This window comes from Gobio gobio, assembly GCF_949357685.1.
Source record: "Gobio gobio genome assembly, chromosome: 14".
NCBI classification, from domain to species: domain Eukaryota; kingdom Metazoa; phylum Chordata; class Actinopteri; order Cypriniformes; family Gobionidae; genus Gobio; species Gobio gobio.
In genome coordinates, this window is record NC_137107.1 from 8,226,677 (window position 1) to 8,249,422 (window position 22,746).

Genomic DNA, 22,746 nt, shown 5'->3' on the forward strand with positions numbered 1-22,746 from the left:
CCAGAGCTGAATTTCTCACCTGACGTTAGAAAATGGCAGGAAATGGAGAATGGTCTGCTTTCCTTCAAGACACCTCAGCTTGGACTTTTTAGCAATGCTGGAAAGAAGGCTATCTATGTACTGTGTGTAAAGGTGTCACACCTTCTACAGCTTCAGAGTGTGAGAGAGTCTAAATGGCAAGAGATCTTTGGGCCAAGCGTTTCCCCTAAAGGCTGCTGGAGGACCTTGTACAAACCTCCCATTGAGAAAAGAACTGGAGATCTGCAATGGAGGATTGTGCATGGTATAATAGCCACAAACAGACACAGAGCACACCTTGATCCACAAGTCGGGGAGGGATGTCCTTTTTGTGGAGTGCAAGAAACAGTCTTCCATTTATTTTTTAACTGTGTGAGATTACAACTATTACTTGATAAAATGGAAGAGTGGTGTCAAACCCTGGGGGAGGTATTTACACCTGAAAGGTTTATTTATGGTCCAAAGTACAGCAGAAGTAAAATGAGGAGTCATGTTTTATTAAACTATTTATTTGGGCAAGCTAAGATGGCTATATGGCTATCAAGAAAAAGTCAAATGAATGATACGGGATCAACTGATGTTCTTTCAATATTAAAGGGATTAATAAAATCCCGTATAAAAATAGAGTATAGTTATTATAAGTTGATAAATGATCTGCAGATGTTTAAATACAAATGGGGAGTGAATCAGGTTATTTGTGAAGTTGACTCTGATGAAGTTTTGCGTTTTTATATTTGAGCAGTTTTTGGGTGTAAAACAATACTCAAATTTTGTCTGATTTATGTTTTATTTTTTTAAATGTTAATCTGTTTTAATTAATTTTTTGTAATAAAGAGACCTTAAAAGTCAAAAAAAGTCTCTCTCTCTCTCTCTCTCTCTCTCTCTCTCTCTCTCTCTCTCTCTCTCTCTCTCTCTCTCTCTCTCTCTCTCTCTCTCTCTCTCTCTCTCTCTCTCTCTCTCTCTCTCTCTCTCTCTCTCTCTCTCTCTCTCTCTCTCTCTCTCTCTCTCTCTCTCTCTCTCTCTCTCTCTCTCTATATATATCTATCTATATATCTATCTATCTATCTATCTCACAGGTAACATTCTAGGCAGAGGCCTACTGACCATAATTAAGGGTTTATGTTTACATCTATTTGAAACGATTTTAAGTGTAACCATAACTAGAATTTGTGTTTCCTTTTAGAAGAGATTTATGTCTATGATGTAATTGACATTTTACATTTACTTGATTGTTGATAAATTGTTACATTTTGATCCTTTCTGAATTAATCTGTAATTATTAACTATCTCCAATGTGGAACAGTATAATTGTAACAAAGGGTTAAAACGGAACGATCAAATGTATGATTAACTATCAAATATAGATGACCAAACAACCGGTTGGGATTCTCTTCTAAATGCGACAACTATGATAAATGGAGTCAGATAAAGAATATTATAATCAAATCCATTCTTCCAGCTGAAACACTGAACGCGTGAGGCCTTCACCGCGGTTCGCTACCGATTCTTGGAGCGAATTTATGCGGCCTTACATCTCCGATCGTTTAGTCCGTTTAAACCTTGCCGCTGTCTCTACTTTTGAGTGCAACGCAATGATAACTGTCTGATATATACGATCTAAACCATCTTCATGCCTGTCCCTGAATACCAGTGTAATTTTGTAGTCGACCTTTAGAGTGTTTTATGATCTATAGTGTGAAACGCAGCACTAAGATCAAGTAAAACTAGCATTCATACTGACCACTTTTTACAGTGACAAACAGGGTTTCCGCGGGTCTTAAATTGGATCAGAAAATCTTACGTTCAATTAAATTAGGGCCCTATGATTTTTGCGATGCAAAAACGTGGAAAAAATAGCAGAATCCATTCATATAAATTGAATTTACTTTATAATGTTTAAAGGGACAGATCACCCAAAAAAGAAAATTGTCATTTACTCACCCTAATGTCATTCCAAACCCGTAAGACTTTCGTTCATCATATAAAGCCATCAAGTCTCTTCAGGAAATTTGGAATAAACCGTTTGATTCTATTGGATTAGTTTTATTATCTCTTTATTAACTTTTTGAAGCGTCAAAGTGGAAGTTGCTTAGACTGTCAATGGAGGCACAGAAATTTTTCCCATTTCATTAAACATATCTTCATTTGTGTTCGGGAAGAGGAATGAACGTCAGTAAATTTTATTTAACCATTAAAGCAGAGTCCAGAACATTTTAAAACAGAATAAAAAAAATAAAAAAACTGATTTCATAGGGCCCTAAATGTAAATTGGCAAATTAAATTGCATGCACTGCAAAAAATGTTCTTCCTCAGGATTTTTTTCCTTAAATCAAGATACATTTTCTTGACATGCAAAATGAAGAAAGTAAGTATTGTTTTCTGAGAAATTTAACAAATTTAAACCAGAACAAATATCTGTCTTTGGGTATGAAAATTACTTTTCATAAAAAAAAGTTTATTTTTAGGAACTCATTGACAGGTAGCCTATTTGTTCTTGTTTTAATCATAAAATCACTTTAACAAGAGTTCTTCTCAAACTTTAAGCTATTTTATTAAATTTATTAAACAGTAATGGAATCCAACTTTGAAGTGTCACTAATGCAACAACATTGTGTGCTTAGACATTTACATTTAGAGAACATATTGGCGTGTTATGTTCCCTTCAAATTATTCCTTAATTTTTTTTAATTGGTCTTAAAAAGGTCTTAAATGTACCTTCATAAAACCCGCAGAAACCCTGGACAAAACAACTGTAGACGATTTGGGGTGACAATGACCATTGCGTTCCTTCAATCTTAATTCATGGACAGCATTTACCAAAAATGGATGTCAGTTGGGTTCTAAAATATTGTTGTCACTGTCGTAAACGGTGCATGAATTGATTTTTCATGACGGTGCATGAATGATTTGGTGATCGCCAATGTTTACATTGTTGTTCGTCAGGATGGGACAAGTATAGCTAAAAACTAAACAGAAGTCGATAAGTAAATGTGGGTGATTGCGGTGGACTGTTGACATGCTGTCAAGGTAACTGCCTGTAAAAGCAAGTTTTCATGAGGAGCTGTTTAAAGCATTGCTGGAATTCCTCAGTGTGAAGGTAAATTTGCTTGTCTGGAAGATGTGTGTCTCCAGGTCTCAGTGTTTAAATAAGACTTTCTATTGAACAAACTACTCTAACTCTAAATGCTAAGCTTTGGTACGTCGCTGGGCTATGGACATGAATGGATGTCTCTTTTTTTGGGGCTTTTCTCTCTATGGAGTGCTGCAGGAATTATGTTTTTGTAGGCCAAAAAAGTAAATGGGTTTTTGGCTAAAAGTCAGAAAAGTCAATGGGTTTTTGGCGCAAAGTCAGAGGGTTTTTGGCGCAAAGTCAGAGGGCGTTTTGGCGCAAAGTCAGAGGGCGTTTTGGCGCAAAGTCAGAGGGCGTTTTGGCGCAAAGTCAGAGGGCGTTTTGGCGCAAAGTCAGAGGGCGTTTTGGCGCAAAGTCAGAGGGCGTTTTGGCGCAAAGTCAGAGGGCGTTTTGGCGCAAAGTCAGAGGGCGTTTTGGCGCAAAGTCAGAGGGCGTTTTGGCGCAAAGTCAGAGGGCGTTTTGGCGCAAAGTCAGAGGGCGTTTTGGCGCAAAGTCAGAGGGCGTTTTGGCGCAAAGTCAGAGGGCGTTTTGGCGCAAAGTCAGAGGGCGTTTTGGCGCAAAGTCAGAGGGCGTTTTGGCGCAAAGTCAGAGGGCGTTTTGGCGCAAAGTCAGAGGGCGTTTTGGCGCAAAGTCAGAGGGCGTTTTGGCGCAAAGTCAGAGGGCGTTTTGGCGCAAAGTCAGAGGGCGTTTTGGCGCAAAGTCAGAGGGCGTTTTGGCGCAAAGTCAGAGGGCGTTTTGGCGCAAAGTCAGAGGGCGTTTTGGCGCAAAGTCAGAGGGCGTTTTGGCGCAAAGTCAGAGGGCGTTTTGGCGCAAAGTCAGAGGGCGTTTTGGCGCAAAGTCAGAGGGCGTTTTGGCGCAAAGTCAGAGGGCGTTTTGGCGCAAAGTCAGAGGGCGTTTTGGCGCAAAGGGTTTTTGGCGCAAAGTCAGAGGGTGTGCAAAGTCAGAGGGTGTTTTGGCGCAAAGTCAGAGGGTGTTTTGGCGCAAAGTCAGAGGGCGTTTTGGCGCAAAGTCAGAAGGTATTTGGCGCAAAGTAAAAAAATCAATGGGGTTTTGGTTGTGTACTTATCTTGAAAAAGGCAGTTGCTAATAAGTGATTAAATGGGACTACATAGGTTGTAGGGGTGTAGCGATACAACAATGCTACGGTTCGGTTCATGTCACAGTTTTGGAGCCACAGTTTGGTTCTGTTTGCTGTGGAGTCATGGTTCATGGCGGGCACCAACAATAATAACACTAGATTCACTTTGAACTTAATAATAACAACAGCAATAATTTAACTTTTATACATTGGCTTCACGTTTTCTTTAGAGCAGTTAGCATACTGGAGTAAACTCAAATGAAATAAATGTCTGCACTGTAGACTAGTCAGAAATAATCTACTCATTTTACCATTTACCATAATGTCTTTAAAAAAAATCACATTTATTTAATAAAAATTGATGACCAACCACATAAGTAATGTCCCACTGTAACACATCAATTGTATGAATATGACTAATACTGATGAATAAAGGCCTATAAGTTAAAGATATTAAATAGAAGTTTTTGTTAATACTATAAAGTAGCCACCACACCAATTAAAAAATAAACCAGTGAAAATAAAGTGGCATTTTGTGGTTATGGAAACAACAGTTATCATGGCGAATACACAATACTTCATGAACTGTTAATGAAACATGAAAACTGCTCCTGATAAACTTCCCAGCTCTCACACATTGAACCAGTTGCGTGATTTATTGGTACTTTTACTTTTATTTAATGAATTACAAATTGACATTGTAATGTTGCACGCTTGTAGTTTCTCTTGCGCTTATAATATACGGCGTGATAGGGCGTGTCGCCACGTACGCAGTATTATTATAATAATATTTAGTAAAAATACAGCTCTTATTAGTTGTTAAAAGTGTACTAATTACTATTTAATCTAATGTCAAGGAAGAAAAAAATTATTTTGTGGCATATTTTGTTTGTCATTAAACATCATTACACTGAACATGTAAACTCATCTACTCAACTGGTACACTTTCACAGCCTTGTTGTGTTTATATCTGTGCTTTTGCAAACTATTCTACAACTATAGGTCGCTTATAGCCTAGGTTTAACTGATTACCTCAGGCATTCATTTGTGAAGATCATCATGAACAACAAAACACGTAAGAATCATAAACTTTTATTGGTCATAGAGTTTACTCCTGCAATAATCCAAACGGCAATGGAAAAATCCTGTTGGGATTTTGTCGAGGGAATCAGGGGGATTCTAACTTCTGGGTTGGCCTACAAAAATACTGTACGTCAAATGTTTTTAATACTGCTCATGTGTAATAATAGAAAGTTTATAATTAGCATTTGCGTATGGTGAAAGCAAGAGGTGTGGCATAGCTCCTAAACTGAGCCTGTGTCATAGATGAACATGCAGTATTTGGGTGTGGACGAGGCTCTCGATGAAAAGCATTCGGATGAGAATGTGTGTGGGGTTTTGTGAAAGGAAATCGCTGCACACTTGTTGTCGAACATAACAAGCACTTGTTCTTTTTAACTTAAGTGTGTCAAGTTGTCTTCAGTAAATCTGGCTATGCTGAACTGAAAGTACCAGACTGTCCACAGACCTCAAGCATTTAGGCCATTTGTTTGATTTGGACGCAAGCAATGCACAACAGATGGCTAAAAGGACTTTATCCAAGTAATGAGCCATGATCATAGTGTTTCGTTGATGCTTTACAATGAAAGATTTTGATGTTTGGTATGTTGACATGGAATGAAAACTGGAATTGAAACTTTTAATAGTATGTAAAATAGCTTAGAGTGTGCAATAATACATGCGTCATTGCAGAACAGTATATACTGGTATTCATATGTGTGAGAAGAAGCACAGGATTTCTGAAGTGGTCATATTTTCATATGAACATCACAAAAACAAATTCCCACAGTTGTAATTATCCTTTATTGTCTCAAAAGCACTTTCCTCTGATGGGAATGAATTACAGGTAAATAGGATTCTTCAGGGACGTCGGTTTCATAGCATAATCTACGCACTTTCAAATGCCGTGATTGACTCTTATTTCAAATAGATATTTGTTGTTGTTGTTTAAGGCCAGTTTGGCCTGTAATAGAGAAAATAAATAAAAATAAATTTGCTTAAACAGAAAAAGAAATCGGCTACCAGTATCAGCCGATTTGCTTGTAAAACAAAAAGACCAATCGGAATCAGCCATTAAAAAATCATGATTGTGCATCCCTATCTCATACTTGTAGTACCTCTTCTTAATCTGAAGTTTGTCATTTTTGCACCACAAGTGTCATTAGAATCGCAAAAACAATGAAAGAGTCATTGCTTTAGCTATTCTAGTGACTCTAGTGGTGCTAAAATTACAAACTATATCAGGGCTTCAGACAAACAAAATCAATTTAAGGAGCCATCGGCTCCTATAAGGGAAAAAGTTAGTTATTTTTAAGTGCCACAAAAGAATAAACGTGTTTTAATTTTACGTGTGCTATTATATGGGCGGTGTTGAATAAATTTTTTAGCTCCTTCCATTCTTTCTCATGAAGACAACAGTTTAAGTAAAAATTTTAGTATTTAGCAAAATGACCCTCTCTATAGCCTAGTTATTTTTCTAGCTGACTTACGAGTTTATGAGCATTGAATGGTTTTTCTGAGGTAAATTTTTACCTTTTCATTACATGACATGATTGTTCTTAAACAGTTTTATACAAGCTCTTTCCAAGGTGGAAATGCTGATTGAGCATCTGTCAGGCCACATTAAAGAGCGGCAAAAAGTGTAAAGTTTGTTAATTGTTTACTAAAATGAACAAACAAGTTAAAGGTGACCGTTAAGTACAAATCTTCTGAGCTGAAATGACGTGAGGGGTTGTGTCGCCCAGATTTGCTTCCCCCGGTCTGCATTTTCCCCAGACATTCGTTCTTCTCCCACAAAAAACAGCATTTCATTCCAAATATGTAAAATTCAGCGAAATTCAGCGTTAACACTAGATTCCGCGTTAATATGCCAATTCCGCGATTTCGTCCGCGATTCCGTGAACGCAGAAATTATTGGGCCCTACATATTAAAGTGAAATTGGACATTCATGCATCAATTGTCTCACAGTACCACCCATCATTGATCTGCTGATTTGTTGTTCAAGTCTGTGGCAGTCAGCGGCCGTGTAAACATGTAACAGGTGTGTGAAGATCTCGTGTGTGTGTGTGTGTGTGTCATCGTCTCGATCACCGCACGTCAGCCATTTCTCAGGGTCAGGGTCACGTCAGGGTTTTCTCTGAACTCTTGTAAACTGTCACTTCTAAGATCCAATTAAGCAGCCGGATAAAGGATGTCAGCTGAAGACTGCGGTCTCCTCCGTCTGTGCGACATAATCTTCTCTTATCCTCTTGCTTGCTTCTCGGCTTCAACACATTGTGCCTCAACAGTCAGATGAACTCATGTTATGTCTAACATCTCGGCCGAAGGTCAACAATATAGGCTTGTTTTCCACTTGTTAACCACCAGCATTATTTGAAGACGCTATTAAATGGGCAGTAATCTGATCTTCAGTCAGTATTTCTCATGATCTGTCCAGTCACATTTATTTATATGGAGCTTTATATGGAGGGTACAATGGGGTTTAAAGACACACCTTAAGGAACATTTGCTTTCCACTACTCCAATAGTGTATGATTGCAGAAAATAGATATGTTTGTATTGAACATTGATGAAGCAATGGATTTTGTGTGAAAATAAATCATAAAAGTGGTTAATTTTGCTTAAAAATCATATAAAAGTATGAGGTGGCGAGGATGGCCATTTACCTCACAGACACACAGGGTAAAAGACAAATACTTCAGCTAAAATAATAGGTTTTTAATAATGTCTAAGTTAATACTTGTTCAAAACAATCACTTTAGCAAAGTATGTTCTAATTTCTGTTTATTTTGATAAATAAAATAATACATTTTTGTTCAATAAGTATATGAAGGGGTAGGGGTGTCTCGATTCTCTTTTGGCTGGAGTGGTAGGGGTAAGGGGAAGGGCCAGATAGCCCTTCAAACGAAGATTTTTCAGGACCACACTTCGAACGAAGGGTTATGAGGAGTTTCCCTCCACCGACTACCGTCCGAGCTGCTAGAATGTGTGTATGTTGCCACTCGGGAACGATCACTTGCGTGTCGCCTGCCTGCCAGTTTCCCCGTAGCTTGCTAAACGCACTATTTGAGTGATTTGAACACATTAAAAATAGTTAAAAATATATATATATCCAGTCATCCTTCATAACGCAGTCGATATTTACATCACATATCGTCTGTAAACTTTTGCGTTACCAAGGCGACGACTGACTTGGCGTATAATATTATCACAGCACCACAGTAGATAATGAAACTATATCCATACTGGCCGGCTCAGATCAGCACGGAATTGACCTATCGGTAAGCACCGCCCTCCTTAGTTACTGTTGCTAACTCGGACAAACAAACGGAGTTGCTATATCTTACAATTAAAGCTGTCAGTGTGAAAACCTTATCCCAAGATGTTTTTGGACACAGAATGTAGCGTATATCCCGTCCGAATGATGGCCAAACTTTACTGATGGTTTATTATGTCCTTTTTCACTGCAAAAAATCATCGTAAGAGCTGAACAAACAAAGCATAAGAAGTGCGCATTAACGTCTCATTCACAAACTATCTCTCTCCGTTGCATTATCATTAACATACACAGCAAATTACACAAAAACACTCATACAACTAACAGTAAACAAACATATACACAGAGCTTATGACTTTTCGAGGGTGCAGTTAATAACTGGTAAACTTTGTATATGCAAAACAACTCCCATAAACTGCGTGTGAGCTCTTCGTTTCACTACCCGTAGACTATAATACCCATCAAAGTAGGAGTCCTCCTTAGTAGGACAGATAATGCAGACTGTAAACATATCTAAAATGAAATTAATTTACATATAACCAGTTTAATATGGAGAGGCACTGAAATGTAGACCTTCGTGTTTTTGACCTGCAGTGTTACATGGCGTGAGAACAGTTAGTTATTACGGTTTGTATATTAGCAGGGACTTTAATCGTAACTTAATGAGAGTATGACAAACCGAAAATCCTCTCAGGATCCCTGGAGTCAGTGTTACAGTTTTGTAGCATAAACACCATCAAACCAATGAGAGCTTCGGATTTTCCAATGTTTCTTTATGGCGCTGACACCTAAAGATGTCCGAGTTCCGGTCCCAGCACAACTGATACTCAACTGCCATTGGCTCATCTGTGTTCGAGGGGAGGGGCTTACCGATAGGTCAATTGAAAGGTTAATAAACAAAGAGAACAGTTCGGCCCGATGGAAAAGCGGCTTCTCTAGTCTTGTATGTCCTGTATCATCTTAGGAAACTCTGGCTCATATGTTTTTGAACTGAAAACGAGCGCCATTTAAGTCCAAATACAGCGCAAAACTCTGTTGGGAGTGAGTAATTTGTTAAACGTGCTCGCGCCTGATTTCTGTTAGATATAGCCTACGCACTTCATTGCGGTTCATACTGGTTAAATGTTACAGAACACGGGAAGGACATCATACCCCGTTTCACTGGAATATTTTCACCCCTACACCTTGGCACTCTGTTTCAAGGGGCAAGGGGAACGGGATGTAGGGGTAGGGGAAGGGGTATAAAATAGAATTGGGATTGGGCCAAAGTGTCATTTATTCAGTCTCATCCGATAGTGTCAAATTGATAATATATCCAAACGTTAGTTAGCGAGAAGACAAAATGAGTAGATAAAATGAACTAAATGTCCATTCATTGAACTGTGTTACACATTGTATTGTTACATACTATTAAAAACAGTAGGCAGGTGGCTGTAAAGTTTCCATTCCTTTATCAGCATGTTACATCAATATTTTTTATTTGAAAGCGTCATGGAAAATCCACGATTGTGATTCACCTCTCTACCGGGAACTTGAATGAGGTTGTTTTTAGCCTCCTGTTGCGCTCTTCTTGCGTATAAATGTAAGTGTGGAGCTCTGTGCCAGTGAGGTGAAAGTGATAATCACCATAATTAATTATTTATCCGGTCGAATGGGGTTTAGGGCACGTGTCCAGTACAGTCTTTATTGACTCCCGCAGCTGTTAACAGTGTTGAGGAATTGTCTCATTAAACCCTCAGTCGTTTCTGTTTGTTTAACCTCTTGTTGCGTTTGCCTGAGATATGTGCGTAGGCGCTCGAGGAATCCGCGTTTGCTCAGACTCTCACAATCTGACTTTGTTCTTGTGGTCTGACTGGTTGTTCTGCCTTCCTGTACCTGCAGGCGTCGGCGTATGTCATCTAGAATATTTCAGAAATGTCAGTAAGTAACGTGTGTGTGTGTGTAGACGCTAAACTCACGGTGACTGGTTTCTCCAGTTTTATAACCAGGGGTGCACATAACTTTTTTTGATCTGGTTCTCAAGGGAGCATGCTTGAGATGCTGCTTTGTTTTCACGCTTTATGTGGCACACTTATCCTACAAGCAGCCTACATGTCAAATAATTTGTTCAACTTAGAAATTAAATATAGTTTCGTCTTTGTTAAAGCGGTATTTTTTTTAACTTTATTAACATTAATGACACAGATAACAGCAGGAAATAGCTGCTGTCACTTTAAGACCGAATATACTGACACGCATCCGATTTCTTTCTCAACTATTCACTTATGACATAACCGAGAGAATATTTGCCTAGAAGGCATAATTTTGTGCAAGTAAACATTTTCGAGTGCTGTCTTATGCTGCCTTCATACCTAACGCGAATAGAGCGTCAAAATCGTGTCTACCGCGTCTAGTTTGACGTGTGAACATTTAAAATCCATTTGCGCGTTCTCGGCAAATTGGACGCGCATAGAAATTGAGCATTTGAAGCGAAATAGACGCGCATTAAAGGTGCTCCAGGAGAAATATGTCATAAAATACCACTCTGCCTCTTTTCATTTTCATTAAAAATATATATTAAGCATTAATAGTCACACAAATGTGGTCCAGGCAACTCCTACATTATCTTCACTGCATGTATATTTAAAAATCCTTAAAACATAAAGTTATGAAACTACTCTTTGCCCTCAGTCAAAACGATTTGGCAGACAACAAATTATAGATTCATGACAGCAAAGATCGACCGTTAGATCTACACAAGACGAACCACTACAGGACATCAGAGCCAGCGGCAAACGTCAGAAGGACTGGCCGAGGAAAGGCTGCTCTCACCGGGGTTAATGAGCGCTGAGCGCCCGCTGATCGCCTGGATATCACAACTCAAAAAACGCAAGATAATTTTTTTTAAATAGGCGCTCTCTTTATAAATAACCACAGATTTGAGCTTTAAACAACTACATTCTCACCTGAAAAAGTCTTACAACTACAATTTGAGACACCATAGTAGTATTTTTAAATTATGCAGGGTTTCTCATCACGTCACTTCACCAAGTGACCGCAGCGAGCAGGCTCCTGATTGGTTAACGCGGCGCGAATTGACGCCAAAGTTCAGATTTTTCAACTCAGGCGTCAGACGCGAATTCGCTTCAAGCGCATGAATACACAAAAAGCACCACTTGCGCAAGACTAGCGTCAACGCGCCTTTCCATTGACTTAACATGGAAATCACTCGCGCCAGACGCTCTATTTGCGTTCGGTGTGAACGCAGCATTAACCGCACCTCGCTCTTTGCATGCTCACGTTTCGGATGTGTGTGCGGCTGTGCGCACAGATAACAGCGTGCAAAATTTTCGCCTCTTCTTCCGTGGTTAAAATCATTTGCAGGTGTAAATTGGCAAGACAAAACATGTCCAAATGATAAACTTTCGCTCTATGATGGTTAAACTTAGCAGTTAATCCGTGAATCACATGTGTGCCGAATAGTGGGGCCTGGGCCGATCCGTTGCACCCCTAATAATTAATGAACACCCTTCTCATCATGATTGCTATCTTACCAGAGATGGAGTAAACGTGTCCCTGTCCTCAAAAATGTTGGTATTCAAAAGCGCTTTCCTCCACGTTTTCTTGTGGGCATTGTTTATTTTTTTACCACTTGCACACCAGTTATGTGTACCCCTGTTTATAACATTGACTGGTGTTTACCTGAAATAATCCTAATTACTTTTTTTTAATAATGTAACCAGGGCTTGACATTAAAGGGGTGGTAAAACACATTCTTTTGAAGGCTTGATTGTGTTTGTGGGGTGCACTGTAACATGTGTTCATGCTTCGCTTTTAAAAAAATTGCATTATTTTTCATATATTTGACCTTTATTCTACACTGCTCTGTCCCTCCTTGTAAAATGGTCTGATGGTTTCCGGATTCTATGAAGCCATTCCTTCAAAAATACGCGATGGGCTCAGATTGGTTAGCTGGCCCAGTGTGTTGTGATTCGCTAACCGCAGTGCACGTTTATTGGAAACGACACGCCCCTTCCCTTTACCGGTAGACTGTGCTTTGGTCAGTATTAGAAACGATGGCGTCAATAAAAACATACCAATCTGAGCCCGAATCAGACCCAGAACATTTTAGTGAAGATGATCGAGCAGAACCTGTTCATTCCTCAAGAGTAAAGACTGCGGATCTACAGTGATCGCTACTGAATGGCACTTTTGTATTTTTAGAACGATTATAGCCAAATATCTGTCGCAAGAACTATTAACCCAAAACGAACACTAAACACTGGCTTTACTAGTAGCCAAATCACACACAGAACCATGTTTAGCATGCCTGTAGATAAATAATACATAAAAGCTCTAATCAAAGAATCATTTACACTAATGCCAGGTTCGCTGTTGAGATTTTAACGTTAGTGTTTGTAACGTTAGGTGTTCGTCGGATAACGTTAAGTTTGAATGAGCATTTAACAGACTGGTTTGCAGAACAGCGTTGTCATCTGTTTACTTCCTTGCTACAACGTACAATTAACCCATTACAGGAAAACACATCGATGAAAAATAAATCAGACTTACAGGTTGTGGCCCGTAAACAGCTTCTGTCTGTAAATCCAGCTTTCAGGACAAGCCGGCATTGAACTTGCGAAGATTGTGGATGTTTTCCTTCGTGAAATGTGTAGTGCGCGCGTCGTGCATCCACGCACTGGCCGTGTTTGTCTCGCGCAGCTGACGTTGTGCAAATCCGGCATTGAACTCGCGAAGATTGTGGATGTTTTCCTCCGTGAAGTGTGCAGCGGGAGGCGCGCCCGTCGTGCATGATTCACACTGGCAGTGTTTGTCTCGCTGAACCGCTTATGAATTTCAACGGACGAATATTGTCCATTATGTCACATTTTCCAGTCTTCTCCTCCGACCCTGTCTGTCTCGTGCTTTATGATGGGCAGCATATATCTGAGACCTGTTCCTCTCTGTCTCAAACACATGTATATAACATGCTGTATGTTAAACGCCCATCCCCAGACCTGCAATCCGGATGAAAATAACAGTGTTTCGTCGGCATTGCAGCAACACCACTCCTGCCTATACCACTATACCACAACAACAGCGATACAAAATGGCCTCACCCCCCCTTATTTAATATTCACGGAGGAGGGGTTTATGTAAATATTGAGGCTGGTGATGTCACCAACCCTGGAGGAATGTCTGTAGTCGCCTACTGGCCGTTTGCTGTAGTCCTTAGAAATGGATTTCTTTAAAAGCAAATATCTCCCTTTGCTTTAAACTTTGAACGTTGTAACTTTGCAGATGTTGTTTATGCTCAAGCAGCAACATTACACGCTAGCTAAAGTTAGAATAGTGAAATCGTGGTTTACCACCCCTTTAACACCCGCTAACCTGCCGGATTTCAGCTGTGGCGTGTAACACAGTCATTCCCTCTGGCCACTTTGGCGGGTCCTCTCAAAAGGCATCTGTTAACGCTTTGCGCATTATAACAAATCACACGCAGTTCTGTTGATCTTATGAATGCAATGTCATATAATCAGAGTTCAGATTAGTTATCGCTGAAACACGGGAGTTTTGTTCGGAGCGCGCTCTCACGCACTGAGATCTGCACTCTCATCATAAACACAGCAGAGATGCGTGCGATGAATGTTGTTTTTGTTCTATTTTATTGTGACATTCGATATTAGTGAATTTAGGGACCGTCTCTAAAGTTACATACGACATTGGTTTACACGTTTCTAACTTCTGTTTAACAGTTTTTATTGGATTTTTCCTTGAATGTAGAATTTTCAACAGCACATAGTGAATCGTAAGCATACAAAAATGTTATGGCTGTATAATACAAATGTTAACCAATATAAAAGATACCCCACCAACCCAACCCACCCCACCCCACCCACCCAACCAACCATCCCAGTTGTCCCTTTAAATCCAGATTATCCCAAGAATGATTGTCCGTTGAAGATCTTGTCCAACTAAGGATTGAAGAAAGAGCGTTTACAGTATAGCATAACCTTACAAAATAAGTGTTTACCAGACCAGTAATGGAATGAGTGGAATACATAACTTATACTAATAATAATACTGAAAATAAGCTATCTAAATAAATCTAGACATCGACATTTAAAAAGAAATAACTAAAGAAATAAACAGTAAATCAAATCAAATTAGGAAGAAGATTAAAATAAAAATAAAATAATAATAATCACGTTTCTAACTTCAATTGCATTTGAAGATAATTACTTAGTCATAAACCCAACTGTAAAGTGTTCATCTGGGTGTCAGGTATGATGCACACCTTTTAGATTTTTGATATTTAATCAAATAAACTGTCAAATCACATGAAAATTTGGATATTTATATACTATGCTATTCCTGTAGACTTGATTTGGGTGTGTACAGTGGTCATTTACATATAGCCAGCAACAAAATTGTGGCCAGTGAAAATGCTGAATGGCTTGTAACTTTGGAAAACCACTAACCACAGTGGCTGGTGAACACTAAAGTTAATGTCAAGCCCTGAATGTAACTATACAAAAGTTTTTTTGTTTGAGTCCAGATCTGATAATTTCATAAAGGCAATGACTTGAATACACATCTTCTATTGATTCCAATTTCTGAATTAATTTTGTTTTGTGACAACTAAAGTGAAATATTTCAAGGTGGTGTAAAAAAAGATGAAGAACAGGAAGTGTGGAGCAGTTGTTTTAAAATATTTTTCATATTTAAAAGCTGAATGCACAATTGCAGTGTGGGTGTCATGTGCCAAAAAAAACACAAAAAAAACAAAACAGGAAATGATCACAGACCCTGTGATATGACTGTATGCAAAGGTCAGAAAGTAACTTTAAAATATCAACTAATTCAATAATATGGCAGTGTTATTCCACAATCACATTTCAAATTGAATAACCTCATGAACACTTTGTTAAAAAATGGATTCATAAAATTGTGAAATTATAGATATTTTGCTGTATATTGCTAAATAGATATAGCTTTAAAAATGTATCTACATAAATGTATATATTCAAATAATATATTCAAAATTTTGCTTCTTGCCATTGACCCACAAATCATCAAATCTTAAGCATTACCATGGCTTCTCTGATACCTAGTGATTATATTTTCAGTCGTATTTCCAGGATCTTGTAATATCTGTATTGTTGGATATTCACTTCCTGTGCATTCCCTCTGTAAACACACAGTCATGGGTCTATTGTTTGGAAACGCCTGGATTATCCGCCGAGCCACTGACTCACACATTGCTATTGCATGTGTTCAGTAATGAATATGCTGAAAGTGAGCCTTTTTTGTTATGGCAACCGTAAATATGTCTACTGTTTGCTGTGATTCAACATTTATCCATCCATTCGTTCATTATCCAAACTGCTTGCCCTATGCAGGGTCATGGGAATGGTAGAGCCTGTGCTAATGTCTGGTTATAAGTATAGATAGCCGGTACTGTCACACAACAATTACATAATAGTTGGATCATGTGACAGGCGAGTGACATGAGGCTCATAATCTGCTGTTGTTTATGGCGAACACAGATTCATGACTCTAAGGCAAGCACTGATATATATATTATATAATTATAATTATATCCTTTTAAATTTGAATCTTAGCGCATCTTTATGGCCACCCAGAGTATGCAATTTTTGCGTACCTGTGGTTTCAGTTGTAATTTTTTTGTATGAAACCTATTGATGATTTGGACGTTGAGTGGTTCTTTTTTTTATGTTAATGACATTAATTAATGTCAATCAATGTTATGTTGTTCAACAGGATGAAATATTATAATATCATCAGTATGATGTAGTCTCATACAACCAACGAACTAACACACAGAATAACATTAACTCTCAACACACTCAAATGCAGAATTAGTGTAGACCAAGTGAAACAGCATTGAGTTTCCTCACAGTTTTAATTGGTCGACTTATTAGTAATCGCGCCCTGCCTCATGCCACAGTCATGTTAAAAAACATGAATGCATTTACTCATTCATAAACATAATTTCCCCATTAACATTTTTAGATCCATCGGTGTGACGGCCCCTAGTGGTGCACAAATACATAGTGTAGCCTTAAAAATTAACATATATAGGCAGATACTGATATGGTGGCAGATAGATCATGCATCCTTAATAACGATAACTATATTGGCGTCCACACCAGCACATGATATTGTTCATAAGGTTTTGCTACAAATAATTCATATCCGTCAGTTTGACAGAATGAGCTGTACAATTTTCTTTCATGTTCAGACTTCAAGATAATAACGTAATGCTTGGTATTTTAATGTGACGTGACATGACAAGAATATTTCCTGGCAAGAGCTCTTCAGTCGCTGCGTTTTCTTCCTCTTGATTATTTTCCCTCTTATTTCCCTTTGCGTTCAGCTGTAACAGTACGAACAAAGAAAACACATACTGTGTATTTGTGGTTTGCTCTCCTGATTTAATTCACTGGAATGCACTAAGAATATCTTGTTTTTCCCCTCAAATCCCCTCGTCCCTTTCCAGGTTTGTTTTCAAACAGATGGTTTAAAATGTAATCGTTGAATCGTCAAAATGATGGAAATCACTTTAAAATATCACTCAATGTTCCAGTTAATGAACATTTTGATTAAGGCAACGCGTTACATAATACAGATATTACTACAGTGATATTTAACAGGTATGTAATATTACAGTGGAAATAATCGGGGGTTATTCATGGTCTGCTGTAGTAATTTGTTAATGCTTTTACACTTTTAAATGTCCTTTTAATGTTCGATGGTTGAAGGGTGAGTAGAATGTCATCTCATTGTTACCCAGGTTTTGAAAATGCTTATTGCGTTCATAGAGCAACACTTTAGCTGATTAATAGTTAACAACAGCTTTTAGCAACAGCTAAACTATTAAGTGACTTCCAAAATTTTGCAAAGCATCATGGGGTGCAGAAAATTGGTGGATAAATAATCAAACGCTTTAAAGCAGGATTGATTCTGATTGGCTGTTAATGTTTTTATCATTCATAAGCTGGAAAAAAAATTGTTCTAAAAGTGATTCCAATTATATTATTTCTCTGTGCCATTATCGTTGTAATTGTGATGTGGACTTTGCTATTGATTTGCTATTTTTAATGAATAAATTAAAAGTAGCCTAGGTCAGTACACTTAAATCACATCGCGATATGGACTAGGGTCTGTGAATATTAAACCGCAAGAAGACTATTTGAATATGAATCCTACATGTTATGCGTGTCTCTGTGAATGAATGACACAGACGTGTGAATAAGTTTATTAAACACACTGAAGCGCACACAAAGTCACAGCTAGATTGGGCAAAAACTCTGAATAACATTGAAAAGATACATTTGATCACTTGTCGTGGTGTCATGTTGTGTCTGGTAAGGGGTGGGCATTGGTGACCTACACCCATTAATAACCACATAGAAACTAACCAGAACACCCTAACAAGCACACATAGCAATGCCATGGCAACCGACCACCAGTAAGTGTAAATAAATAATAGTGTGATGTCCCTCATATGTTTGTTTGCATGTCATAAGCAGAGGGATTCAGGGGTGAAGTTGATTCCATCACAGAAAATAGAAGTTTTATAGATACTTTGGTTTGTTAGACTGACGCCATGGTGTCTGTTCGCTTTGGTATGCGGTTTATGTATCTTGGAGGCAGTCATGAAACCTTTTGTCATTGTGTTATCTCCTCCATCACTAAATATACACACATTTGTGTTTACCAGTCCACTTGGGTCGAGCCATGAGGGTGATGAGCTTTGCTTTGGCGGGACAGTGTTTCCATGAGCAAATCACTTTCAATGCTTTTGCAGTTTTGGCTCCCTATCGACAAGACATTACAAACTCTGCTGTTCTGGATGAAAATGGAAGAATCTGTCTAATGAAGTGCATTCCTAAAGGAGTAGTTCACCCAAAAATGAAAAATTCTGTAACCATTAATCACATCGTTCCAAACCCATATGAATTTGAAGAATGTTACACTGACAAATTAGGCCTATTCATCACACAGTGTTATCGTATGACTTCAGAAGGTTTGAAATGTATTGCACATAAGTCATATGGACTAGTTTAATAGTGCGTTTATTGTCATTGTATAGAAATAAAGCCGACGTGATTATATAATGGCACAGTATGTTTTTTGGGTGAACTTTCTTTTAACTTGTCAAAACTATGACACATGATCCCAGGAAGGTCCGGATCTGATCAGTATCTTTCATCTGATTGACAGGCAGATGATGATTATGATGCATTCCTTCAGTTTTACTCTTGTGAAGACTCCAGGAGATATTCCTGTCATTTCTTAAACATTTTTAATGACATTTAGGGGACCTTTTTTTTTTTTTTTTTTTTTTTAGCATTTATTATTTGGAGAACAGCGTGCAAAACCTGCAAACTCATGTCAGTGACAGACAAATGACAGGATGTGAAGATCCTAGTCAGGTTTTGTTTTGGCAAGCGATGCAAGGTGTAGGTTTTCTTGGCTCACCTTCAACAGAGAGGCATTTACCCCATTAATCCACAGAGAGCATTGACAAAACGCTGTGCATTTCTAATGATTCAAGAATGCGCTTTGACTGCAAAAACAAAATGATTTGCTGAAGATGGTTTGCATTCAAAATCCGTGACTATTTTTGTATTTTGTGAACTCATCACAGTGAAGAAATAGCTTTGAAATACTACTTCCAAAATATGGTTTCTCATTTGAACATGTTGATGGCATTATTAGTCACAGCATAGCATTTCAGGTTTTATGATTATATCATTTTATGATACAGAATTACTATTGGGCCTAACTTCTTGCATATATATTTTGCCCGAGGCAGGTTTATATTGAGTAATTATTTCAGATGACCTCTAGAAGTATTTCAGATCAGTATGTTGAACCTGTTGAAAACCACAAACAAAGTGTTTCACTATTGTGAAATTTTACAAATACATATTTTTTTCAGCTATCAAGTGTGCATGTTCTGATTTCATGGAAACTTTAAGATCTAAATTAATCAAAGTGCAGGAAAGATTTTCCTCATTTTATGAAAAATATTTAATCAATATTATTCATTAATGGTGTTTTCTTGAATCTTCGTGTAATAAACCAGGTAAAACATCCTCAAATGTGTTGAAACAGAGGAATAAAAACTAAAATCATCAGCATATTCTAGAAATACATGCACGGAATAGACCAATGACTCTGAATTGCTCAATTGTCATTTAAATAATAGTGACTTGCTCGCATTTATTTATTTTCACACTTTTTTCCAGTAAGTTATTATTTTTGTAGCACTCAATCCCTGGCCACAGTGGAAACTCATTGGTCCAAAATTCTGCTCCACATAACTGTAATAAACAGCATGTTTCCTATAACAACGTCTGACTTTAGGTTTTACATGGTGACTTTAAACTTATAAGAGTCATGAAGTCTACTCCTAAAAACTCTGATGACTAGTCCAGATAATCTTGAATAAACTGGATCAATGTGACATTTTTCTGTGATCTGAATAACTGGGCATGTACTGTGTTCTCTCATACTCTACGCCACCTTTTCCTGTTTATGTGAAATGAGTCTTTGTCAACTCCACTGAGTTCTTTTGCATCTGAATTTGTAAGAAATCTCAGTTACACTTTATTTTTAAGCTGTCCGTGTTACAGTGTAATTATATATTTAAGTACTGATAAATAATAGTTAACTACATGCACTTACTATAGGGTTAGGGTAGGATTAGGGTGTGGTTTGGGGTAAGTTGCATGTAATTATGCAAAATTTATTGTAATTACTATAGTAGCTACATGTAGTATGTGTAACAATGACACTGTCAAATAGTGTCACTGAAATCTCTCTCCTGCACAAAACCATCTAAAGTTGAATCTCTTTTCCCTCCACAGATAATGATTGAGTTTTGTGCCGGAGGTGCGGTCGATGCCACCATGTTAGGTAAGACCCACACTATATCTCCTATTGCTTCCCCTCAAAAACTCATTTTTTCCCCTGAAGTTTAAACAGGATGTTGCATTATTTTGGATGTTTTCCGTGAGCCAGGCAAGGTCAATCAGAGTTCATTGCCTTTAGTTACACTGCTTTGCCTCTTGAACCAGATTTTTATAGATTTTGAAGAAGTCACGCTGTAATGACATCTTTTTATAATGAAGGCCACTATCACTGATACTAATACAACTACTGATGTCCTGATGAAATTGATTGGCCCCACTTTATATTAGGTGGACTTAACTACTATGTACTTACATCAAAAAATAAGTACAATGTATTTACTGTGTTCAGATTGTATTGCAAAACACCTCTGCTGATATTGAGGTGGAATACGGGTAGGGACAGGTGTGGTGGTATGGGTGAGTTTAAGGGTAGGGTCAGGTGTAAGGGAAGTGTTAACAGTGTAATTACAAATGTAACTACAGAAATTAATTACAGATGTAATTACATGCAGGGTTTTTTTTAAATGTAAGTACAATGTAAAAACATGTATGTACACAATAAGTGCATTGTATCAAATTATTAATTAAAATGTTAGTACATAGTAGTTAAGGCCACCTAATATAAATTGGGTCCAATTGATTTAAAAAAACAAAAACAGACATTCAACATTACAGTATAATTGAAAGCTTCAATTTCAACATTTCTTAGGCTTTAAGAAAATAACAGTCTTTGAATTTTAAATTTCATTTTCCGTCGGTCTTAGTACAAGATGTAACTACAGAAGAGTCAAGCATTAAATAGGAATAATATCTAGATCCTAACGGTCTAATCAGATTCAATGATCTATGCTAAGCTATGCTAAAAGTGCTACCGCCAGACCCGGAGATCGGCTGAATGGATTAGAAAACGGTCAAACTCAACTGTTTAACTCTAGGGGAGTTGGAAAATTAGCCTATTTAACTCATTTAAGACTGCTCTTATGAGAATACTCCACAAAACAAGCATTTTGCCAAAATTTCTTTGTGTTACTGTTTGTTCTAAAGTGAAAGAACTCTATACTTGTGCGCGTCTTTCTGAGCGTTGTGTGTGTGTCAAGACATTTACAGACATTTACATTACATTTACGCGTTATCTTTTGCATTGTCTCGCTTGAATGGTTTCAAAGCATTTGCATGAATAACAGCGTGATCATATAATGTAACGCTAGCCAAAGGACGACAGAAAAACGGATGCTGCGTTAATTGCGTTAAATATTAATTTACCTTTATCGCACATGTTAATGCGCTAATTTTGACAGCACTAATTATATTACATTATATTAATTTCTGTTTTTGATTTTTTTTGACATTGAGATTCTCTGATCTGAAGAGTTTGGTGTGTTTGTGTCTGTAGAGTTGGACAGGGGTCTTCAGGAACCTCAGATCCGGGTGATCTGTAAACAGATGTTGGAGGCTCTTCAGTATCTCCACAGCATGAAGATCATCCACAGAGACCTGAAGGCTGGAAACATTCTCCTCACACTGGATGGAGACATCAAGCTAGGTTTGTATATGAACAGATCGGTCAGACTGATGATCTGATTTCAATCGGGTGCAGTTTAAAGTCGGCATGAAACAGAAGTTGCGATGATAGTCTTTTTTCCCCCTATTGTGACGTACATCAGAGCGAAACAGCTTCTAGCATAAACACGTCATCAGAGAAGAGAAGAGATGATGCTACAAGAGGGACGGGAAGTTATTTTGGAGGAAGGTTTCATACCGGCTGTTGTCAGACTCCTTGTGCATGCTAAAATCTCATTATTATTATTATTATTATTTTTACAATTAATGGCAAAAGGAATGTTTGGAAACCTAAACTGATATTTCCTACTGACACACTACAGCAAAATACTGGCTTAAAAATTTTTTTTGGGTGAAAATACTAATGTGCCTAAGACTTTTGCACATTACTGTATATATAATATTATTATTATTATTACTGCTGCATTTGCATCTGGTGTGTCGACGGTAATGCCTTCAAATGCTGTCAAGTTAGGCAGCTCACTAAGTTTAGTAACAGAGCTGAAGTGTGACCTTTGGTTTAGCGTCGTGTCCTGTGTCTGTGCTGTAAGATCTCTTACTAATTCGTATGACCTCTCTCACACCCTTGCAGACACACATTGTATTGCTGTAGGTTGTGTTGTAAAGTACCACAGTTTGCCAAGAGCTGACTTATAATATTTCCTTACACTTCTCTGCTCAAGTCTCATTGGATTT

The 22,746-nt window shown here is 37.9% G+C and overlaps 1 protein-coding gene across 2 annotated transcripts in view; it reads left to right on the forward strand.

Moving 5' to 3' along the window:
* The window catches only part of stk10 (serine/threonine kinase 10), a 102,631-nt gene that overhangs the window by 34,857 nt on the left and 45,028 nt on the right, over positions 1 to 22,746 (forward strand). For both annotated transcript variants that reach the window (XM_079834021.1, XM_079834020.1), the window contains exons 3-4: positions 20,446 to 20,494; positions 21,884 to 22,033. In XM_079834021.1, coding sequence (XP_079690147.1) covers positions 20,446 to 20,494; positions 21,884 to 22,033 — 199 coding nt within the window. The remainder of the gene's footprint in view (positions 1 to 20,445; positions 20,495 to 21,883; positions 22,034 to 22,746) is intronic.